The sequence below is a fragment of the Marmota monax genome, unplaced genomic scaffold (assembly GCF_021218885.2).
Source record: "Marmota monax isolate L192 unplaced genomic scaffold, Marmota_monax_Labrador192_F-V1.1 WCK01_AAM20220418_F8-fsc00017, whole genome shotgun sequence".
NCBI classification, from domain to species: domain Eukaryota; kingdom Metazoa; phylum Chordata; class Mammalia; order Rodentia; family Sciuridae; genus Marmota; species Marmota monax.
The window spans coordinates 6,150,991-6,174,362 of record NW_026695241.1 but is presented as its reverse complement, the minus strand read 5'-3'; the positions used below and the strand labels follow the sequence as shown (position 1 = coordinate 6,174,362).

At 55.2% G+C, this 23,372-nt stretch overlaps 1 protein-coding gene across 8 annotated transcripts in view; it reads right to left on the bottom strand.

The window, feature by feature from the left end:
• Positions 1 to 23,372, bottom strand: part of Ttc7b (tetratricopeptide repeat domain 7B) — a 242,201-nt gene that overhangs the window by 5,221 nt on the left and 213,608 nt on the right. Inside the window, exon 22 of one of the 8 annotated variants that reach the window (XM_046440664.2) lies at positions 8,671 to 9,653. The exons of the other annotated variants lie outside the window; for them this stretch is intronic. Within the exon in view, the coding sequence (XP_046296620.1) occupies positions 9,534 to 9,653 (120 nt within the window). The 3' untranslated portion in view covers positions 8,671 to 9,533. Of the gene's footprint in view, positions 1 to 8,670; positions 9,654 to 23,372 lie in introns of those variants that run through there. 8 annotated transcript variants of the gene reach the window in all.

Sequence of the window (23,372 nt, the reverse complement as noted above, 5' to 3'; positions counted from 1 at the left end):
TCTTAAGGTTTGGGGTGGCTGCAGGTGCCACAGGACTAGGGTGTCCTGTTAGGCAGAAAGTGGACCTGCCAGGTGTGGAGGCCCGAGGGTGCTGCTCTCGGCAGCTGCGACTGTCTCTACCCTGCCGGGGTGGGGCAGAGTCTAGCAGCCCCTGACTGTGGGTGCTCCAGGGTACAGGGCAGGGGCATGTCTACCCACCCTCCAAATTCCCACCGAGCACCAGCCCAGTGGACTCATTGGACCATCAGCCTTGGCCCTGGGCCTCTGAACTTCTGCGGCTCTTCAGCCTCCAGAGACCTGACTGTTCCTCAGGGAGGAGCAGGCTGCCATTCCTGATGCCTGGAGGTTTTCCAAGCAATCTGTTTAGCGGGATTAATTCCCAAAGCTGGAGCCGCTCAGGGAGGCAGCACAGACCTGCTGGGGCAGCTTGGCACAGGAACGAAAAACAGGCCTCTCCCCAGTGCCGCAGGAGCAGCGTGGAGATCAGTCACTCCGCGGGATCAAGCAGGGCAGATGCCAGCTGGGGTCTGAGCTGTTGCTCGGGGCCAGTGTTGTAAGAAAATTGGCCAGAGGAGGACTGGGACCTAGATGTGTCAGAAGTGACATGCCACCCACATCCCCATGCAGCCAACAGGCCTTCTTGCCCTGCCCCAGCCCGACTCCTCCACTGGAGCGTGGATATCCTTGCTGAACGCACACGCCCTGGCTCCTCTCGTCTCCAAAGACCAGGGGCCTCCCTCTGAGGCTGACTGAACTCTTCTCTTTGCCAGTGCGACCCGACCTCCTCCGGGTTCTGCCAGGCTAGCTGCCAGTGACACACTGCTGAGTCCCTTGAGCTCTGAGCACTGCCAGCCTGGCTATCCCTGCTGGAGCCCCAGTCCTCTGCGCAAAGCCCCAGGAATCCCCACTCCTCCAAGAGCCCAAGACACTGCTCCTGCCTTGGGCAGCCCTACCCTGGGGCACGTGGCTCCTGCTCCCAGCCGCCACCTGGCAGGAAGAGATTCTGATGACGTATTTCATGACCACATGACCTGCCTCTCATGGCATCTGCACTGGAATTGACAAAAACCTCCAGGAGATGGCCCAGACACCCTCACCCAGGTCAAGGAGAAGCTGCTACTGCAGACCTCATTTCACAGACAAGACGACCTGGATAAGGCCTCTGTGAAGTGAGACTTGAACCTGTGACGCGCATGCGTGTGGCCTCTGCACCTCCTGCAGAGGGTGCGGAGATCAGCTCCCACCTTCCCAGCCCTGGTGTCTGCGCCAGCTGGGGCTGCCCCAGGAGAAGGGGAAGCTCAGGGCTCACGTGCTAGTCCCTCTTGTAGACACAGTGGAGACAGTTCCCCAAGCTTGTAATTATTCTAATCAGGTGTTTTGTACAAATAAAATCTTGGTGATACACCAAATTGGAAATAAGGGATTAAATTAAACCTGTTATTTCAAATCAGACAGAATGGACTTGGACTTGGCTAGCATGATGGCAGCTAGCATCTTCTTCATGCCCGGTACTTGCTGCGCCAGGACTAAACACCTGGCCAAGTGCCCAGGGAGCCGGCAGGAGCCCTGGAGCCCCGGGATGTCAGAGGCAGCAGCAGGCGGCCTGGCCATTCTCTGAGTCAGAGACCCACAGGGCCAAAGCCCCTTTGGGAGATCTTGGACCTCCCCCTGGCCAGCTGAGTGCTGGCTTTGTCACGGCCCACTGCTTGTACCTTGAGGGACACAGGAAGATGATGTCCCTGAAAAAGAAGCTACTGGGGAAGAGAAGTCCTGGGGCTCAGCGCTGGTGGGAGTCACCACTCTGGGTGGCTTCTGCTTTTTCCCACGCATAGTGTTGTGGAAATCAAGCCTCTGGTGCAAGAATGGAGGTGACCCACTCGCCAGTGCTCTCTGTGCCAGGGCCTGGGTGCAGCTGTGGGCCCCACCCCCGCATCGCGTCTCCGAGCAGCAGTGAGCCGCCCGCCTCGGCAGCTGCCTTTGCTTATGCAGAGGCTGGGAGGCCACAGCAAGGCCGAGGACGGGGAGGAAGGCTGATGTCAGGGTGGGACTTAGACAACTTTTGTCTCAGATTTAGGTCAGAAACTCCACCATGACACCACTGCAGGGTGGGGGATGCGGTGTTAAGGTGGTGTGGGCAGGTGGCTTCTCCAAACACACAAATAGACCGGGGGACAAAGGCATGGACCCGCCACTCACATTAGCCTCTAGAGCGCACAGGGTTCTCATCCATGTGTGGAGGGTTTTACTGGCTGCAAGGCGTCCTCCCAACTATCCTGTGTGACAGGTGCTATGCTAATGACAATGCCTCATCTCCGGCTTTGCTGTGAGCGCCCGGAGGCAGGGCTGAGGGAGCCTGGTCATCTCTGTACCTCTGGGCCTGACACTGAGCAGGTGGCTGGTAATCAGGGCAGAAAGAATAAATGAGCAGGCCCTGAAAACGTAAGCGACAATAATACCATTTAAATCCATGTTGCCTGTGTGCAGGCGCCAGCCCTGGGCCTGTGCTCTGGCTGGCACGACTGGCCTTGGGGAGGGTGAGGGGGGCCTTGGAGAGGGTGAGGAGGCCTAGGCACCCAGGGCCTTCCCAGGGCAGGACCTGGGGCACAGCTGGGGCCACTGGAGCCCCACCAGGATTCCCAAGACCTTTGGACAAAGGTGATGATGTAGCAGCTAAAGGAAAGCCTGCCTTCCAGCTTTTACCTTCTAGGCTGGGGCTAAAGGGGCTCTGTGAGCCCTGGCTGCTGTGGGTGACATGTATCAGAGGAACCCTCTGCACCCCAGAGGAAAGACTCGGTGTTGTCCGAGAGCAGAGGGGCGCTGGGCCTTCGGGGGCCCATGCTCTGCATTTCAGACGCTTCATCTGCAGGAGGAGGACAATGGCTCATGGGCAAGCGACAGGACCACATGAGGCGGTGTGTGAAGCTCCCAACGGCTGTCCTTAGTACTGGGACCAGAGTCCTTCTCGTTCCTGCTAGGACCTGAGGGGAAAGGGGGCCCTCCTGGGATGCCAGCAACTGGCCGACTCTCTGCTCCCTAAGAGCAGGGACTGTCTTAGCACATGCGGCACCAGGAGGGGGCCTGGCAGAGGGGGCTCTTGGGAACACTTGCTGGACAGATGGAGGGAAAGACGAGTGGGTGGCTGGGATGCCGTGGGTAGAGGTAACAGGGGGAGTGACATGGTCTGCTCCTCGTACTGTCCACTAGCAAGCCCCGACAGTTCTGGCCTCAGGTCATCCTGTCCATGCCCCCGAGTCAGGCCAGCACACTCAGAGCCTCCTCTACTCCCAGGGAAGGCAGCGTGGCGTGGTGCCTGGGGAAGGTGCTGTTCCCGCGGAGCCCAGAGGGCTGCTACGGCCTCCCTTTGGCAGCTCTCACATGTCACACAGCCTCTGCTCCCCAAGAAAACCCCAGAACCCACCTGTGGTCATCTAGTCTGACGCTTTTTTTGCTGATGAGGAAACAGAGGGCCAAAGAGGATAAGAGTCTGCTCAGGGCCTTGTCCCCACTGGTCCCAAAGTGGGGCCAGAGGGCAGAGCCCCAGGGTTGGTGGAGCCAGGGGCAAGCGCCGAGGTTGTCTCTGCACACAGGGCTCCGCAGCTCTGGCACTGCCTGGACCCCAGCTGTCTGCTGCCTGTCCCCCCAGGGGCTGTGTGCCCGGCAAACTGAGTCGGTCCCCACAGGAGCTCCTCCCCGCCCTGAGGCCTGGTCTGGGTGTCTGCATTCTCAGAACACAAGCCTCAGCTGAGAGGACCCACCAAGCCTTTGCTTTTGGGTATTTGCATTTCCTTTTCTGAGGACTCCATAGATCAGAGGAAAGGGAGGGTGTGCTTTCAAAAATGTTTCTTTCAAATCCGAACATAAACAGCAAACCAGTGCCACTCTGAGAGACCACAGGGAACAGGGCTTTGAAAGGCCTTCTGTGGAGCAGCTAACACAGCCTGGGGCTGCCCCGGCCTCCCGCCCTCCCCAGTGGCCTTTCTTCTCTCGAAAGCAAAAGAGAGGCCATCAGTTTGGGGCATAAGCATTTTGTGGCTGCAGCTGCGAACCCACCTGCTTTCCACCAGTGCCTCAAGAGGGAACAGGGAGCAGCACCTGGGGGTGTACGGGAAGGGGCTGCTGGCTTCTCCCCCTGGATTCCAGCAGCCCCATGAGCCCTGCTCTCTAAACTGGGCTCTGTTCTGGGTTTTGTTTGTTCTGAGAGTTTGCTAGGGGGACAAGCGCATGTCTGGGCCAACAGTGCCAGCCTAGAAAGCCTCCCTCCAGGCCAGGAGTTCCCGGGGCCCAGGTCCCAGGTGTGCGGCAAAGGCGAGCACGTCCTGACCTACCCCACACGGCTCACATCTCTGCCCAACAGACACCAGCGCAGGGGGCCTCATTCTGTCTGGACAGGGCTGGGTTTTTCCTTTGGGTCACTTTACAGTTTTGATGCAGCTCCCCCAGAGGCCAACACCAGCCTTCACAACCACCTTGTGCTGCCCAAGATGCAGGGGCAGTGGCACCCGGTGTGCTCGCTCTCGGCTCCTCCTTAGGCACACGCACCTGCTGCGGCCGACACCCGGGAGCCTCCAGCCCCTCCGCCCTGCTCAAGGCCCTGGATGGGGACAGAGTGTTCATGAAGCCACTTAACCTTCAGAAGCACAAAGGCAGCTCCTGTGCTGCTCAGGGGAGCCTGGGCTGAAGGGCGGTTAGGAGGAGGCTTCGGGGACAAAGGACAGGAGAACGCCAGCTGACGTGGTGGCCGAGTCCTACTGCCCAAGGTCAGCTTGGATGCAGGAGCCTCTGCAGAAGCGAGGGCCCCAGGCCACACCCTTTCCCACGGAGGGGGATGGGACTCATGAAAACCAAATCTCCGGAACTGCTGTGGCCTCTGCCTCCACTGCCCAGGTCTCCCTGCTTGAATGTCAGAACCAAAACATACGCTCAAGCTGCTACAAGTCATTGAAACAAGTCCCCAAGGCTGGGCTGCCAGTCAGACCTGGCACGAGCCTAAGGAACCAAACCCGGGGGTATGAGGCTTCTGGCCTGGGCCAGGAGGGCAGGGGCACGGCCCTCAGACCCCAAGGCTCTACCCACCAGGTAGAATGTGTACTCGCAGAGGACGGAAGCCCTCGCACCCCATCCGCTGCTGTGGAGGACCCCAGAGGGTCCCAGGGGAGGACGGGCATTGCTCACCGGGGACATCCGAGGGCTGCAGGAGCCACACTCTTGCGGGGCCTTTTCTAATCACGTGTTTTATTTGAAGAAATGGGCTTTGTGGGGAGCAGACCTTTCCAGCATCAGCTCTGAAGGAAAACTCAGAAGGAAACAACGGAAGTTTTCAAAGGATTCTCCTCTTTCTAAGGCAACAGCCAACCAGTTGTGGAAGCAGAAGTCCCCAGGGATGGGACAGGTGCTGGGGGCTCTGCCTCTGATGCACGAGTCTCTGCCGCGGTTCCGGACAGGAGGCCTCTTGCTACACTCTCCAGTGCGGGGAGCTCACTGCTTCCCCTGCAGCCCACGCCCAGTGGACCTTGTCATCGAAGCCCCACTCTGACGTTCTCGGGGTCTCCTGGAGTCATGTGGTGAAGCCCCCATCCCTTTCTACTGGATAGCCCCCCTTAAAGGAATCTTCTAGAACAGCTCTCCCTCCCTCCCTCTCTCCCTCCCCAGGGTTTCCACCCACTCTCTCTACCTCACTGAATTCTGCTACTTAACAGGCCCTTCAAAGGAGACCTCACTGTGGGTTCAGACAAAGGCATCATCAATCCCCAGGAAAATGTATGGCTTTCACTCTTTTTTTTTTTCTTTTCTTTTCTTTTTTTAGCATCTGACCTGCAGAATCTTTTAAAGCTGCTTTCTTCCAGGAAGGATTGGAATATTCTAGAAAAGCTTATTCTGCAATGAGCAGCACGCCCGAGTGACAGGCGGTTGGGACGTGAACACCAGCAGTGAGGATGCGTCAGTCTGGCCATGAGCCCAAGGGCCCGTCCAGCCCCCAGTGCATCTCGCACAGACGTGCCCTGCACTTCCTCTGGCCTAATTTCTTTGAAACTGGGTGCTCAGCACTAGTGCTGAAATATCCATAGGCTGTGGTGGTGGCTGTTACAGAGCAGTCCCTGGGGGTCAGAGGGACATTCAGCAGAGGGACCACAGCCAGCCTGCCAGCAGCTTCCAAGTCCTACAGCCTCACTGCCTACCTCCTGCAGCAGGTGTCCAGGTGGTGGGGTGGGGTGCTTTCCCAAAAGGGCCAGCATCCTTATTTTATAGGGGCAAATAGAGGCCCTGAGTGGGGCAGGGACGGCCATCTTTCAGTATCTGTGGGGAGCCTGGTCTGGGATACTTCAAGTTCCATACATGAATACCATGGGCAGTGCTGGCCCGTCACCTGTGCACATCCTTCTGGATACTTCAGATTTCTCCAGGCCACTCATAATGCCTGATACAACGCAAGTGTCTGTAAGTAGTCATCACACTGATTTAGTTAGGAAATAATGACAAGAAAAACTGCACGTTTGGAATAAATGCAGTTTTTCCCCAGATATTGACCTGTGGATGGCTGTGTCTGTGGCTGGGGAAGCTGTGGCTACTGAGGGCTGATCATACCCTGCCAAGATCACAGAAGTGAGCTGTGGAAGAGCATCTGGGTGCCTGTGCTCTCAGGGTGGGGCCCAGCTCACTCTGCTATGGCCAAGGTTTCTAGCTGCCCCTCCTTTCTACCAACAGGCACTGGGTGCCGTGGGTATCTCAGCACTGATGTGTGCTGGGGCCTCAGTGGCTCACACTGCCACAGGGGCCAGGCTCCCTGCCCTTTCAGAGGACACAGGTTGGGCACCAGAGGGTGCGTTTGCTGTGGATCTCGCCCACAGAGGCACCCTGAGCTGGCCAGGGCCTTCTCTGTTGTGTGCAGTGCCAGCCTCTGCCTGTTGGCAGGAGGATAAGAGGACATTCCTACCTTCTCTAAACAAACGGGAAGGCAGGGGTTCAGGGCCAGGGCAGCAGGTTCTTGGCCAGAGCTCTGGAGCAAGTCCTCTGCCAGCGTTCTGGGAGCAGCCATTGTTCCCTAGGCCTAATTCGTTGTGGAGCAGCTGCCCCTTGGTGTCACACCTGAGTGGTCTGAGGCCACCTCCCAGACAGGAGGTCTGGTGACAGTCAAACTCCCAATAACAGGTAACGAGGTGGGACACATGTATTACTCCAACCCAGGGCCCCCTCTGTGCACCCTGTGTGCATCTGGAACTCGGCGGCCCTTTACTCACCCTTGGTGACATTGCTGGTCAGGGGAGAGGGGCAGCAATGACGTCAGTGGTGCAGGCTGACTTTACCTCAACAGCTGTTGGGCTCCTCTCTGACTTGGGTGCTGCAGACCAGTGAGGCCCCTGCTTTCTTCTTGGAATATCCCACACAGGTGGCCCAGGCTGCTCTGTGCTGGCCCTGGAGTGGAATCACTTGGCTGCCCTCAGTTGAGCACTTGGGTGCCAGGTGCTGCTGCAGTGGGGTCCATGGGGACCAGGCAGGGAGGGCCCTGGGGAATCCTGGTGCAGCCTGAGATGCGAAACTCACAAATTTAAGGAACACACTCACAGAGGCACTGATTGATGTGCTGACCTGAGAGTGTCAGGTCAGCAAGTCCCATGCAGTAGCAAAGGACAGTAGCAAAGGGATACCAGGTCCAAAGAACAGCCCAGGCTGGGTGGGCCCTGGTGGGGTTGGAGAAAGGTGTGGGATCCCAGCAAGGTGTGGGGATGGTGGGCATCCTCCCCATCCTGACGTGGTTCTTGGTGATATTCCCGGCTGAGCCTGCAGCCTCCCCATCCTCAACTGCCATTTCAGTCATGTGCTTTGCTGCAATATCTGTGAGCTCAGAGGCTGGGCCTGAGTGTGGAAGTTGGTTGCCAGCTCCCGGGAGAGAGTGTGCTTTGGCCCTAGCGCTGTGGGACCTGCGCACTGCAGCGTGCTCTGTGGGTGCTGGCACGGCCGCTCCTGCTGGTACTTTTCCATCGGCAAGAGACTCCTGCTGACTTATTTATACATCTCCCTGGTTGACTTATTTATTTATTTTTATCTACTTTCCCCAACAAGTTGGAGAACAGGCAGGGAGGCCTGGAAGTCAAGCACCTCCCCATGGCCCAAGCCATGCACAGAGTGGAAAGTTTGGTGCTAATTACGCCCCTGGGACTCTAGGACCCCTGTTGCTGCAGTGAGCCGAGCAGGCCCAGGCAGAAGGCATGGCCATGGGCTCTGGGGGAGTGCTGGGTGGGCTCCCACAGGAGGTTCTCCATGGTCAGAGGATAGTTCACACGTAACCACTGTGGAGCTGTGCGGAGGGTCCTGTGGAGCTTCCTGGAGTCCCAGGACCCCAGCCCCATGCCTGTGGTCCCAGGCTGCAGTCCCTTTCCAATGACATTGACAGCCTCTGCTTCAACCTGTCCTTCAGTGAGGTGGGGAGGGAGGGGTGACCATTTGTCACCAACACTGAGAGCAAAAGCCTGTCCCTAGTAACCTCACAGAGAAGCCAGAAGTTGTGCCTTTCCTGGGGCAGGAGGGCAGGAGCCATCCCCTGGGGTGCACCCTGGGACCGCTCAGTGATCCACCATCAGCTGGCAGCCTCCTCCTCCTCAGCCTCCATTCTCCTAATCTAGAAAGTGAAGGGGCGGAGTTAATGGCCTCCAGCTGAGAACTCTAGGGCTGATGGGCTCTTTCTCTCAGTGGAGTGTCTTTGGAGCACCTAATACCCAGCCTGTCTGTTCCCCCAGGGCTTGAGCACAGTTGAGGTGGGGGGGAGCTTCTGAGAGGAGAGAGAGTCTGGAGCAACTTCCCAAGGAGGAGCAGAAGGTGTGTAAATGACTCCCAGCAAAACTGAGTGCAAACAGAAAGCAGCCCTGGCCCCGACCTCTGCACAGGGGGAGCAGGCAGCTCTGCTCCCATCTGCCTGGAGTGCAGCCACCCTGCAGGGTCACCAAGCAGGTCAGGACAACTCCTTAAGGGTGGCAGTGAGAACTGGTGGACTCACTGGGAATGCTGGGAGGCTGCAACAGGCAGCAGGGCCAGGAAGGAAGTCTGCTGGCTGGACTCAGAGAACAGAGCCCAGGTGACTCAGGTCACAATATGTCCTTGTTGGTTGAAAGTCTTTCCAGCCCCTGGCCCGTTCTTGGTATACTGTAGGCACATAATAGGTAACCAAGAGAGTGGGCGTCACCCCCAGCTAGACTCCAGCCACCCCTCCTGTTCAGCCCACGGTCCTCTATGTGCCTCCAGGCCCAGCCTGAAGGCAACTGCCCCCGCCAGGCCCTGCTGGGCCCCTCAAGCAGCCTCTGGGCAATGCTCTGCTGCACTGGACTGTGGAGGGACAGTCCCAACAGCCCGCTGGAACCCGGACCCTGGGGTAACTCCCCACCTGCTATGCGTGCGGTCACACTGGTCACATCTGCCAGGATCTAGCATAAACTATCTTTCCATTTTTACACAAGAACAAACAGGCATGGGAAGATACTTTCCCAGGAAGGGAGGACAGTAATTGATAAGCCTTAGAGAAAGTTTTCTCCCACAGAAACATTTCAATAACCAGAGAACTCACAACCCAAGTCTGGGCAAGAGGGGCAGGGGGGCTCGCTGACAGCGCCCCATCTTCCTTGGCTGCTGCTCATCACAACGCATGCATTTCTGACGCAATAGCACTGGAGAAAGGGGAAAAAAACCAAAGAATAAAAAAAACCAAGACCAAAACCAAAAAGACACCCTGGCAGTTTTCTTGGAAATGGGATATTTCTGGTTTCCTCCCCCACCCCCCATTACTGAGCCCTGAACTCAGGGGCATTCTGCCACTGGGCTACATCTCTAGTCTTTTTAATTTTTGAGATCGGGCCTTGCTAATTGTTGAGGCTGGCCTTGAACATGCCTCCTTCTGCCCCAGTCTCTCAAGTCACTGGAACTATAGGCAACCAGCAGCAATAGGGACTGTCACTCCTGGAGATTTCATAAGCTTCCTCTCTAGAGCACCTGAAATCAGGCCCAGGGCTGGAGCAAGGACAAGACGAATAGGCTGTGGTCCATGGGGTCCCAGAGGGGAGTGGGTGACACCTGGTGAACTGCATGGTTGGGGGGCCAGAGAAGAGACCAGCCCTACACTGTCTTCTCCTGTGCAGCTGAGCTCCTATCACTACCACTTCAGTGTGGAACAATCCAGCATGGAGACTGAAGTCATTTTCTCAAACACCCCCAGTTAGCTCTGAGGGGAGGAGCAGCAAGCTGCCCCCATCTGCAGAGGTGAAGGGTTGCTGAGCTAATAGGCACTAGCCCCTACCCTTTAATGGCTACAGTGACAGGGAGCAGCCCAGCCTTCTCAGAAGTCAAATGGCCCTGCAGGAAGCTCCAACCCAGGGCCTTGGGAGCTCAGACAATGAGGCGGCTGTGCTGGAAACTGGAAAAATAAATGCAAGTGGCCACAAATGCGGCTCATATGGTTACTGCTCAGGCTATGGTAGACTTGGGCAAGGTGAGTGTGGTTCTCTGGGCCAGAGTGCCCTGCTATGGCACTGGCTGCCCCAGGATCTGTCCCCTGTAACCCCCCTGGGCAGCCCATTCTCCCACTGGGACACTCTGCTGAAAAGGGAGCCCTTTTATTCCTAGAGAACAGGAAGGGGCACATCATATCAAATCTAGGGGCTCTGGGGATCTCTTCACTTCCTATGTGACGCCAACGGAAAGGCCTGTCAGACTGCCAGCCGCGAGGTGAGGCTCCTGTGCAAGGCAAGTGCTCAGGACTCCAAGTGACCCGTGGAATGTTTACTTCTGCATTATAGAGGCTGAGTGGCACGCTGAGGTCACCCAAGTCATCACTGTATGATGGAGCTAGACTTCAAATGAGAATATTTCCTGCTCTGCTCCAAATTGTGCACTTCCCCACCACAGTGCCCATTCTGTCACCGCCTGGACAATTCCGACACAGCCCCTCTCTCCTGGGTCTCCTCCAGCCTGACTCAGGTGGAGGGCAGGCGAACCCCATGAAATCTGTGCTACAACACCCTCTGCCAGGGTCCTGAGTCAGGGCCACTGGGTGCTCCTCTCTGCCCATGGCCTCTGCTGTCCCCGACTCTCCTTTGCCTCCCTCCTTCAGAATAACACTTCTACCTAGACCAGTCCAGAGGAACGTGTGCCAGAAAAGTGGCCTCCTAAGGGGCCATGTCCCTGTCATGCTCCGTGGTGCCTGCTGATTTCCGTGGTGTAATCCTCCCACCGTGGCTGGCTTGGCTGCCCACGTGAGTTTGCTGCAGTGGAGCTGGGGCGAGACAAGCCAGATGAGCTGGCCCCAGCAGGCACTGCACGTGCCTTGGAGCTGACAGGGGCTGAAGAGGCCCTGGCACTGGAGTAGAGGGCCCATGAAGGACATACAGGTGATTCTGGGCCATAAAGGGCACCGATTCCAGCACCTAAAGCACACTGTCATCTTTGTCATTTTGCCAGTCGAGAGGGGCCACACAAAAATACTGTTTTCTTGAGTGCTGAGGACATGGGGGGTACATTTTCTTTACCACGGGGCAACTCAACTAGCAGAGGTTTGGGGCTTCGTGCAAAGCTCCCTGGGAAATGGGGACAGGATGGGTCTTCTTCAGCCTCCACAGAGCTCCAGCAAGGAAGCCTTCGGAGCCTCACTTCCCTGCAGCCATTTCCTGGTAAATGGGGCCATGTCCCTGTCATGCTTGCTGGTGGGTACCTGGATGTTAAGAGTGGTGGCAGGGGGTGGCCGGAGGGGGCTGCTGTCGGCAAAAATCTGGCTTTCTCTAATCATTCCACAGGCAGAAGTGGATCTGCCACGTTTGTGGAAGATGCCAGGCAGCAGGTAAAAGAGTTTAACAGCTTGTGGGAGTTCTAATTAGGGAGCCAATTATAACTCGATTGACCTGCCTTGCTTTGAAAGGCCTGGAAAAATGCATATTGTCCTTAGGAAGAAGCAGATTTTGCTTCTGGTTTGTTCTGGGAGATCCCCGCAGGGATTGCTGGCTCGGGCTGTGGTTCCAGCCCCACGCATCTGTCTGGATCCCTTGGCCTAACACAGAGGATGAGAGAGATGCTGCAGGGACGCAGGGCCCTGTAGGGAGGGGCTGCTTTCTGCAGTGGGCCTGCTTTGCTTCTTCATTTATGAAGAAAGAAAGAGCATCATGCACCAGAGGCTCCCCTGCGGGCCTGGGCCAGCAGTTTCTGCAGCATTTGGAAGGACACTGGCCAGCATTTCTATTATGAATCTAATCGAGGCTAACCTTTGGCAAGGCTGGGTTCCAGGCTGAGGGTATGTGTGTGGGTGCGTGAGCATATCCAGGATCCCTGCCAGTAACAGTCACTGTTGTTATAAACTTGGGGTCACCACCAACCCCTGGGGGACTGACAACTGGCAAAGAGCTGAGTTTCAAACAGACTCTTAGAGGGGCTGGTTCATATTTCTCCCGAGATCTAAGCCATGACAGTGGTCATTAGACAACACTGAAGTCCTGACTCATGCACGTGACCACACCTAGTTCTCTCTCAGCCCAGTGAGATGGTGCCACTGTCTCCATGCACTGAGGAAGGAACGGGAGGCCCAGAGAAGCCATGCTGCTTGCCAAGGGCCCAGGCTCTTTGTGTGGAGGCTGTTGCTCTAATTGAAGCCATTTCTGCTCCTGACACTTAGCCAAGGGTGACTTTGCTGACCGAGACCCTCCTCTGCACAGTGGCATAACCACTGCATGGGAACAGGGCCTCATATGGGCCACAACCCTAAACTGGTGGCAGGGTAGGGCTGTGGGAAGTAGGGCTTGTGAGTCTGGCAGAGCCTGATCCAAATCCTGGCCACAAAGGGATGGGGAGGGAGGGAGGAGAATCTGTCTACACCATCAGCAGCTCAATTTCCAAATGAGTCAAATTTCCTCCTGCTTCTTAAATGCTGGTGTTCCTTGAGGGCTGTCCTAGGCCATCTTTCTTCCTCTCTGGGGTTTACATCCCAGGTCCAGCTTCAGGTGTCATTTACTGGCCACAGTCCCTCCCCAAAGCCACTGTATCAGCCTAGTCACATGCAACTTACAGACCCGTCCAGGCACATGCACTGGGGCATCTCTGTGTAACTGACCAGGTCACCTACCTCAAGGTGGCCAGTGAGATCTGCCACCAGCCTCTTTCTTCTACCTGCTCCTCCTCCTGTGTCCCCTTACGTTGAGGAAGGCCTGAGAGCCAGCCTGAGCCTTAGTGACTGTCCTTAGTGACTCTTAGTTCCCAGTAACCTGCCCTCCACAGCAATCTCTCCAAAACACAAACCTGGTCACAGTGACCTTGGTTGTTTAAATTTGATCTTAAAAATCTCAAACCTGTAGAAAAGTAGAAAGGCTAATATAAAGAACACCTACTTACAAATATCTGAGTTTAACAACAGTTAACCTTCTTTGCATTGGTTTCATCTGTTTTGGGGGCAAGGGTAGTATTTTTATGGTGAACTACAGGCATTGTGACATTTCACCCCTAAATTCTCTCTAAAAAATAATGAGGTTCTCTTATAACCACCCCAACACACCTCACCCAGCAGAAGCCTCACCGGCATCGGCTCCCTGCTCTGCATGCAGGCCTCCCTGGGTGTCCCACACATCCCCAGCAGCTGGCTTGCTATCCATTTAAACTCCATCTGTCCCTGACTTGTGGAAGAGTCTCACCTCTACTCAGCTGCCAAAACTCAGCCCACGGGTCATTCCTGTGAAACGGGTCCCCAGCCCCACAAGCACAGGGCCCCGTGTGTCCTGCACAGCTGCCCGTCTGCCTTCTGATTTGCCTTGTACGCCCTTGTTGGTGTTTACATCTCCCCCTCCAGGTGGAGTGGCTGGGGAGCTCCTGCACACATCTTATCACTATCATCTCATTTAATTGGCACAAAACCTGCCAAGGGACTGGCATGCTGAATCAATGTGAGGAAGTGACTGACATGGGCCGGATGATGGCTGGCAGGCCAGGTGCTGGGCTCAGCCCTGTCCTCTTCACAAGGCTTTTGGGTGACTAACTAGTTGATGTTCTGAAAGGCTCCCAAAGAAATAATACCTGCAAAGGTATTTTAAGAGACGGGTGTTATATAAACACCAACCAGATTAAAAAAAAGGGGAGGACGCGCACTGGTGGAGGGAGGAGAGGGATCACGTGTCCATCCATGGGAGAACTTGGTGCACAGCACCCGCAGAGGCTCTCCTTGGCTGGCAGCTCTCAAAGGCCTTCTCAAGGCTCCTGGAGACTGGGGCTTTTTGGGCTCTGGGGAAGCTCTCAGGTGTTGGTTTGCTCTATTTTCTCCTTTCCTAGGGGTTGGGGGGGGCTGGTGTCAAGGCCTCAGGGAGCCAGATGAGGGGCAGGGTCTCCTCCAGTCCTGGCACCCTCTCACCAGCTGCTCTAGGAGGAGGACACTGTCATCTAACTCCACACAGGTCAGCAGCGCCCACGAGGGTACTTGCCAGGTGGTAAGAGGAGTGCGGGTGGGGCTCTGTGCCCAGGGCTGGAGCAGATTCAGAGTCTGTGCAGGGAGAGGGGCTGCCTTGGCTCCAGGTTAGGACCTCCCCGAGTCTGAGGGTTGAGATTTGGCAATTCCTGGTGCATTTGTCATTCCTTCCTCCAAAGCCACCCCTCAGCCCCACCTTCTGGCTTGTGAGTGGGCTCATAAATCCCTGAAGCTGGTGGTTCAGACACATTCCAGCTCTGGGCAGCAGGGAGAGGAAGAGGCAGGCGCAGGAAAGTGGCTTCACTCCAGCAGTGAGCCAGAGAAAGGGGCCCAGAGGCACTGCTTGAGATCCTGACCCCCGCGAGGGCGGGGAGGAAGCCTGTTTCCCCCTTCAGAGCAGGAGGCCAGGCTTCCTGGGGCCAGGATCTGCCCTGAAGCAGTTCAGAGAGCTGATCTCTTATCCAACCCCAATCCCAGCTCCAGGAGACAGGCGCCACCCCATTCCACAGATGGAGAAAGGGGGCCTGAAGCCCTTAAGAGTGACAGATCAGGACTCCAGGTGTGGCTGCCACTAACTGCTTTGGCCCTTTCCTTATCTGGCCTTCTCCATCTGTAAAAGGGGCCCTCAGAATAGAAGGTGCAGTGGCGCACACCTGTAATCCCAGCGGCTCAGGAGGCTGAGGCAGAAGGATCCTGAGTTCAAAGCCAGCCTCAGCAACTGTGAGGTGCTAAGCAACTCAGTGAGACCCTGTCTCTAAATAAAAATACAGAATAGGGCTGGAGATGGGCTCAGTGGTCGAGTGCCCCTGAGTTCAATCCCTGGTACCCCTGCCCCCGCCATAGGAGATGTGAATGCGATTCTAAATCTGCAATGGTACCTTTGACTGTCTGGTGAGAGTCAGGTCTGGAGGTTTCCATCTCCACCTGCCATTTTAGGCCCTCATCTGTGCTATGGGGAGAGACTTCTCCAGGCAGATGTCCTTCTTAAAGCTTTGGGACTAAGAGCTTTAAACTTGGCATGAAGGTCCAGACAACGGGGAGGCTAGACAAGGCTCTCAAAGAGCCTGTGAGCACTCAGCGGGGAGCCTCTGGGACCAGCCCAGCAATGGGAAAGTAACCCAGGCATGAGTGAGCTGGACCCTGCAAGCCCAGCAGGCCCAGAGTGCCACCTTCTCCTGGGGACAGCCTCCATTTGAGTTCAGAGGCAGGCGTGTGGGGGAGGAATCACAGCAGCAGGGCTAAAATCCAGGGGGCCAAGGATGAGGAGGGGGAGTTCAGGACCATTATCTACTAAGAAAAAACCCAGAGAAGCGAAACTAATCACCAGACCCAGGCCAGGGGCAATAACTGTGCAAAGCAGGAAGGCAGAGAAGCCTAGATGTCAAATCACACTGGAATAATGGCACAGAATTTCTAAGAATAAATGCCTTGGACAGAAAATGTCAGATTTGAAAAAAAATTAGCTCATGATGACTAACGAGAAGCTGAACTGCGCTGCCCGCGGCTCATTATCCAGGTCTCCAAACGGAAAGTAGAAATAAACACAGAGTAGATGTTTTCCTTAAGGTGAAGGGAAGGAATTCCTGGTGAGCTTCCATTTCAGAGCCTCCGCTGGGCCTGTGTCACTTCTGTGACTTCTCCTCGGTGAGAGCGGGGACCCCAATGCCAGCACCACAACAGCCGCTGCAGCGGTAGGAGGGATTCAAAGACCACACAGCTAGCGCATCTGCGGGAGTGTGCCTGTGCCCGGTGACAATCTGGGGGAGGGTGTAGGTGAGGGGGCACACAGGGGCCACATGACATAGAGCAGAAGCTCTCCTGGCCCAGAGGATATTCCTTTTGCTTCAAAGAGGACGCATACGCCCAACAGCCAGAAAATGTTACATACCCGAAATATGGTTTCAAGAGGATCTTAAGACATGGCGTATGTCATCAGAAACTCAATTACCAGCCCCCCCATTATTCTGACACCTCCCTCTTTGGACCTCCCCACTGGCTTCACACCTCTGACCTTGGCATTGGCAGGCTTGCTTTTGGGTGGGTTACTGCTTCTGCTGCCATCTGCCCCCAAAGACAGGTTGGTAGCACCCTGTAATCCCAGTTAAGACAGTGTGGGTGTCCCCATCTTCCCCAGAGAAGCACCTGCTAAGCCAGAAGGTACCACTGAGCCAAGGTGGGGCTGCTTGCCTCCAGAAAAGCAGAGGACTCTGCCCTGGACGCCACACTCACAATCCATGGGGGGAACCACTTTACGAAGGGCTGAGGCTGTGTCCTAAGTCACCATCCAGGGGCAAGACAAGACCCAGGATATGACAGAACTCTACTACTACACAAGTCAGCTGACCCAAGGGCGCAGGGCTTGGACTGGCTTTTTATTTTCAAACATAAAATGATATTTAATGATATCTGTATGACAAGTGGGGTAAAGGACCAGCAGTCCTGCGCTAGGTGACAAGCTCCCTCTTCCATTCCCCAGCACATCAAGGGCTGAGACTGTCCCTTCCTCGGTTATCTGTACTCATAGGACACGGGCAAAGAGCTCTGGTCTATAGGGCTCTCTGGGCAGAAGAAAGCCTGCTGCTGCGAATGCTCAGTCCTGATTCCCTCAACATCTGCCACCTTACCATGTCTGACCTGGTGGCCTTGGGAGGGTGGTCACTGCCCCCATCCAGGACCCTCTAGCAGAGGGCTGTCCCCCCAACCTTGTCTCCCACTTGGCTCCTGGAGCAGGTGCTACAGATCAGCCTGGGGATCTGGCTGTCCAAGTACACCTGGTCGGAGCTGCCTTACAGCCCAGCAGCTCCTCTCTAGATCCAGCTGCAAAGCACCAACATCCTGCTGTACCAGAAGGTTCTATCAATTAGCCCTGACTTAGCCTCTGTGGTCTCATGTGAAACCATGCGGCTACATTCTCCAGTCTTGCCTCAAAGTCATTTCCTGTGACCGTGGTCAGAAATGATTGTGCCCAGGCCAAACCAGCAAACACCCAGGGCCCTCTGCTCAAAGAAATTATAAACCTGTTTGTTTAAAAATAGCACATTCTAGTGGCATCTGAGCAAAACCTACTGAAGGGCAACAGCACCCAAAGCTCTGGGCCTCATCTGTGATAGGGGAATGATGCCTGTCAAGTCGTCACTCCCAAGTTGTCACTCCCTGTTGCCCCCACACCTGTCTCATAGGCCACTGTGCTCCTCAGGACAGGGCCCTCCTCTCAGGGGACTTCCTGTCCAGAAAGACACATCCATGAACAGGGGGCTCAAGAAGTCCTTCAAGAGACAGAGTCAAACGCTGAGGGTCCAGAGGGCTTCTCAGAGGAGGTGACAGTTGAGCGGGGGCCCTCCAGATCGAGGAAAGACCCCCACATTGGCCATGGGGAGAGTCCTCCCTTCTTCAGCAGCCGGGTCTGGCAGGCAGAAGGCTGAAGGCCCAGCTTAGCTTCCCTCAGACCAGCCAGAAAAGTCCCTACTTGAGAACCAGTCACACCAGCCAGGCCTCTGTCCAGTCCCTCAATAAGCTGGGTCACAGGCTGGACAGACAGACAGCAAGCAACACTTAACAGGCAAATGCTCTGGCCAACCACCAGCCACGACAGGCTCTCATGTCAGCCCCTCCCACCAGTGAAGTATGGTCAGGGGAGCAGGGACAGGGACAGGCTCAGAAAGGAGATGCCTTCCTCACTGTCAAACAGATACAGAGGAGCTTCCATCAGGGCGTGACCCGAATTACAGAGGATGACAGGAAGGTTCGTAGCTGATATCTATGGAGTGTACACACCCTGTATTAGCTCACTGAATCCACACAATAGCACCGTGGGGGGCACAGTTGTGATCCCCATCTTACTTTGAGAAACAGAAGCACAGAGGGATTAAGGGATTCACCTCAGGTCTTGGAGTTAGGAAGTGGAAGCTGGACTTGAACCCACAGCACCACACTCTCAGCCTCTGCCTTCCTGTCACTGAGGCTCTCCACTCCTAAGTGACTACCATCTTCTTGCCTGGTTTCCTTCTAACCTATCATGTGACCTAGGGTAGGTCACTAAAAGCAGTTTTCCCCATTAGTGAATTTGAAATTCCCCATTTCACCAAATATTGGCACAGGAGCTTCACATTTCATTAGAGAGAAAAAAGTTACATACAGGCCACGTATTAACTGTGGAAAAGCCTGCTAGGTGTCAAAGCAGTCACCATGCAGGGCTCGGTTCCAAAAAGGGAGGGTGGACCGAAGAGCAAAGACCTCTACCTCCCATGGAGCCTCTTCCCTGCGAGTGTTGACCCTGGTTAGACTGAGCCGTGACGGTACAGGAATCAGGACCTGGTGCCTGTCAAAGAGTGCTACTGGCAAGCTGGCCACAGCACAAGGGAGGACATCTAGACATTTGATAAGCCTTTCTTCAGAGAAAGAAAGTTGCTCTTAATCTTGAAAGCATTTTTTTTTCTTTAAATTCTGAAAGAAAATAAGATACAATTAATAGACTATGGTCAAGTTTTGCTTTCTGTCAATCATTCTTTCTACATATGGAAAGAAAAAGCTGAAACCTTGGATGAAAAAGACCTGTTTCTAAAGATCAGCTGTGAAAGGGAAAGGGAAGGATATTTGAATCCTTTTTTGTTGTTGTTGTTTGTTTTTTTGGGATTAAACCCAGGAGTGCTTAACCACTGTGCCACATCCCCAGCCATTTTTATATTTTATATAGACACAGGGGGTCACTGGGTCGCTTAGGGCCTCGCTAAATTGCTGAGGCTGGCTTTGAACTTACCATCCTCCTGCCTCAGCTTCCCAAGCTGCTGGGATTACAGGGGTGTGCCACAGTACCCAGCCAGAATTAATCTACCTGTACCCAGGTTTTACCCAGAGTTACAAGATGGACCAGAGGCATCTCTTCAAGGGAAAACCAGGGAGGTGCGGGCATGCAGCCCTGGGCTGCCTGTCTCTGTGCTGGGTCCCCTCACTCAGCTACGTATCAATCAGTCAGAGGCGGTGACAAGGCCGCCAGTCCCTGCAGTTACTGAATCTTCTTGCTCCTCTCTCCTCCGGCAGGGGCACATATTGGGAACCAGGCTGCCAACCAGTAAAATACGAGCCACAGCAATTTCCCAGATCTCAACGAACAGATGGACGCTTTCAAAGACCGGCGAGAGCAAAGCAGCAAAGTTTCACGATTTAGCAGAGCCAGCTGCCTCGTGCCCAGGCTCCCTCTCCCCACTCAGGCCCTCGGCAGCTCCCGCCAGCCACGCAGGACGGGATGCAGCGTGGCATGCAATAAACAAGCCTGCGGCCTGAAGGCAGCTTAAAGGAGGCTCTGTCTTCAGGGCTCTTTGAACTTCAGAAGAGCTGCCTGCTCCTCAGAGCAGGGTCCTTAGTCAGATTCGTTTGACGGACCAGCATTCCGCTGTCTACCAAACGACCCGCCAGTGCAGCCTGTGGGGTGCGCCCCTTTCCCAGTCTGCTGTCAGCATGGCCGCCTTCGGGTGTGGGAAGGAACCATGAAAGAAGGGCGTCGTCCAGCACTCGTGTGCGCCATGATTGCAGCTGTCCACTGCTCCTGGGGTGCCTGGGAACAGGGCTGCAGCCACCTCTGGAGCAGTTTCACTTGATGCCCCTCCAGACTTCTGATGCGCCAGAGTGCATGAGATCAGGCAGGAATCTCAGAGCTGTGCGTGACGCCTTAGCCAAAGCCGCCCAGCCAACCCAGAGCCTTTCTTGTCTCACGGTCCCGCCCCAGGAGACAGGTCAGGCTCCTACGTGGACTGGAAACACAGGTTCCCACTGAGCCCAGTTCCCCTTCCAGCAGCTGCAGCACCCCCAACCCGAGGACCCAGCTGAGGTGAACAGCACTCCTGCCACAGCCCTCGCGCAGGCGCCTGCCCCTCCGTCCACATCGCCACATCCGTCACCCCCCTCTTCCCAGTGCCTCTCCCTTGTCCCAGGATGGCTCCATCACAGTCTTCCCCTTCCCGTAGCTTACCACCTCTCCACTCTCACAATGGCTTTCTGTCCTTCCAGGCCATGGGGACCTCACATTCAAGGGGACGACCCCTTTGTGCTTCCAATTTAGGTCCCTTCACCTCTTGGAGCAGCTGAGAGCGCATTTTTACTGTCCCAGCAGACTCCTTGTAGGGACTGCCCATCCTCAGGTAGACACATGGGTCCTCCTCCTTCCTGATATGGGTGGACACACAGCTGTGTCACCAGTGCCTCCACTGTCCCCTTCCCATGGTTCTCTGGTCCTCTCCAACACTGCCTTGGTTACTTCTGCCCCTGACTCCATGGAGTCCCCTCTGCCAGGCCCTGGCTGATCCCGCCATCTGCTTCTGTTCCTGCACCTTTCGCAACCTGTCAGATGTGCCGAAGGCAGACTGTGCCCCGGCTAATATCCAGGAGTCATGCTCATAGCCCGGCCATAGCCTCCCCCTCCAGCCACACAACCCTCCTGGCTCCCTTCCACTATCATCTCTCTCCTGAAAACCCTTGTTCCTTTCTTACCTTCCAGTCTCACACAATGCCCTCAGAAGCCCAGACTGAGGCTTATCAGAGGGCAACCAGATGTCCCTGTTTGCAGAGTCTGTCCCCGTCCTGGTAGTTCTGTCCCTGGCCTGGGAAGTCTGGCCAGGCAGCCGGTCTTCTGCTCCCCAGTCCCACTGCCCCCCTCTCCCTCCTTCCCTCCACTCAGAACATAGACTGACTGGCTTGGAAGAAGCTGCTCTTTGCTTCATTAATTCATTTTGGGTCCTGTGAGCGAAAGGCTTCTCAACATGGTAGGCAAATAAATGTAAATTTATTCATTTGTTCAAAACTAATACGAAAACATGGCTTTAGATTTTCTGGGAAAAGCCTGATCACTCTGATTCCTCCCGTCAACATGTTCCTTTGTGATTTCTGGGCCCTTCAGCTGCTGCTCCCTTAAGGCCTGCCCACCCTCGGCTCCCTTCCCCCTTGTCGGTGCTACTCATTACCAAGGCTGCCGCACACCTGGCTCTCCTCTCCCTTCTCACTGTGTGAATTTAAATGCAGCTATGAGGGCTAAAGCCATTAGAAAATTGCCAGCTTCCCCTAGGGTTTAATCGCCATCTCTCTTGTCAAGCCTGACCTCCAGCTTTCTTCCAGGAGGTCTGCCTGCCCCCAGTCAGCGCTGCTTCTTAACAACGTCAACACGTTCACATGTGCATGAACCAAAGCTCCCTGACGAGCTGGCGACCTGGCACGTGCTGCCACTCATACCCTCAGAAGTCTGTCGGTAACTGTTCTCACGGCCAGCCCAAGCTCCTGTCTGTTCTCTGCATTTCTCTGGGCCACCATCAGCCCCTGGTCTCCACCTGTGACAGACAGGTGGCTTCCTGCCTTCTGGACAGCTCCCTCTAACTGTTCCTCCAGTGTGGCCTTGGAGTGTTAGGGCTGTGATAGGCACACCTTCCATCCTGGGCTTTTTCCATGGCCGCAATCTATTTTGCTATCTGTTCCTTTCCTTGGGACCACCTTGGTGGCTTCTATGACGGTTTCTGGGGCACTGTCTTCCAACTCCTGCTAGTTTGGGCTTTCTGGACCTAGCCTGACCTGCACAGCCTCCCTGCTACCCCTCGCCTGCTCATATGGTCTTCTCCCTGCTATCAGGTGACTGTCCACACAGTGTCTGATTCCACCTCCCTCTCCACCTCAGCCTTGGGCCCGTCTCTTCCCCAGACTCAGGCCTTGAAGGGCGGCTCTGATGTCCCTGCTTCCACTTAACTCAGGGGTTTGCAAACCAGTCTGGTTCCTGTGAAGGCAAAGATAGGACCTTCTGGGACATAACAAGTAAATGTGGTTCTTGTACTGACTTGGCCCATTTGTGAGGCTGAGGAAATGGAGGGGGAGTAACTTGCTCATGACCCCAAAGCCAGTAAGTGACAGTGCTGGGACTACAGCCCAGGCCGGTCTGGGGCCTTAACCCTTGCCCCTGGGGTATATGGCCAGGGCCACTTTTCTCCCTTCCTCCATCCACAGCCACAGAAAACGTCTTTTCCGTGTATCTGGGTAGGGTGTCTCAGGGCTGAAGAGTCTGGGGACCCCAGGGATTGCCCCTCCACGGGCACCAGCAGGTCCAACAGTGTCAGAATCTGCCCTGGGCTGTAGCAGGGGTCCCTGCAGCAGTGGGCGGGCTCTGGGAGCAGGCCGGGGAGAATGCAGGCCAGGTGTATCATTCCTGAGGTCGGCAAGAAGGAGTGTGCCAAGCCATCCTTTGGAATCCCCCTGAGCAGTTAATGACTCAAGAATCTCAACTCCTCAAAACCTGTAGGCCTGATGTGCTCAACCTGCCTCTGATCTGGTGACTTTTCTAATGTATCAGGATGTACCTACTTACTCATTTGTTATTATCACTCTTTTCTATGGGTCAGTGGCTGCCAAATGGGTGTGGTAGGCCAGGCCCATTGTCCCCCTGGTCCTGGCTTGCCAGGCCCCTGTGCTGTGCACCTTGTGTTTGTCAGGGGCTCAGGTGTCTTGAAAAGCTCCAACAGGGAAACAGAAAACTCTCCTGGTGCGATTTTCCTATCTGATCTTTTGTCTCATGTGTTCCCCTTAGAGAAAATGAGAAATACTTCTCTGAATAATTCATAGGCCCCGAGGTGGAAACATGCTACCTCCTTTTAATAAAAAGACTGGGTACATGGTGATGATATACCTCTTCTGCAATGCTCCAGCAAAGGCTCGAGGATGTGAGAAGCTAGCTTCCCAACAAATTCCTCTTACAACACAAGACAAAAATTGAAAGCCAATGCAATATTTTTAATCAAACAGACTAATGTTTAGATAATATGTAAAATTATTTATAAAGCTGCACCAAGTGACAGCACACTCATAAAGGAAGTTGGAAAAAATTAAGTAGCTATAATACATGTAAGATTTGATTTATTTTTAAAGCTGAAAATGACTGGCCTCCCCTGAGGTTCCAGAGTGAGTGAGTGATGGCCTGGGACCAGAGCCCTGC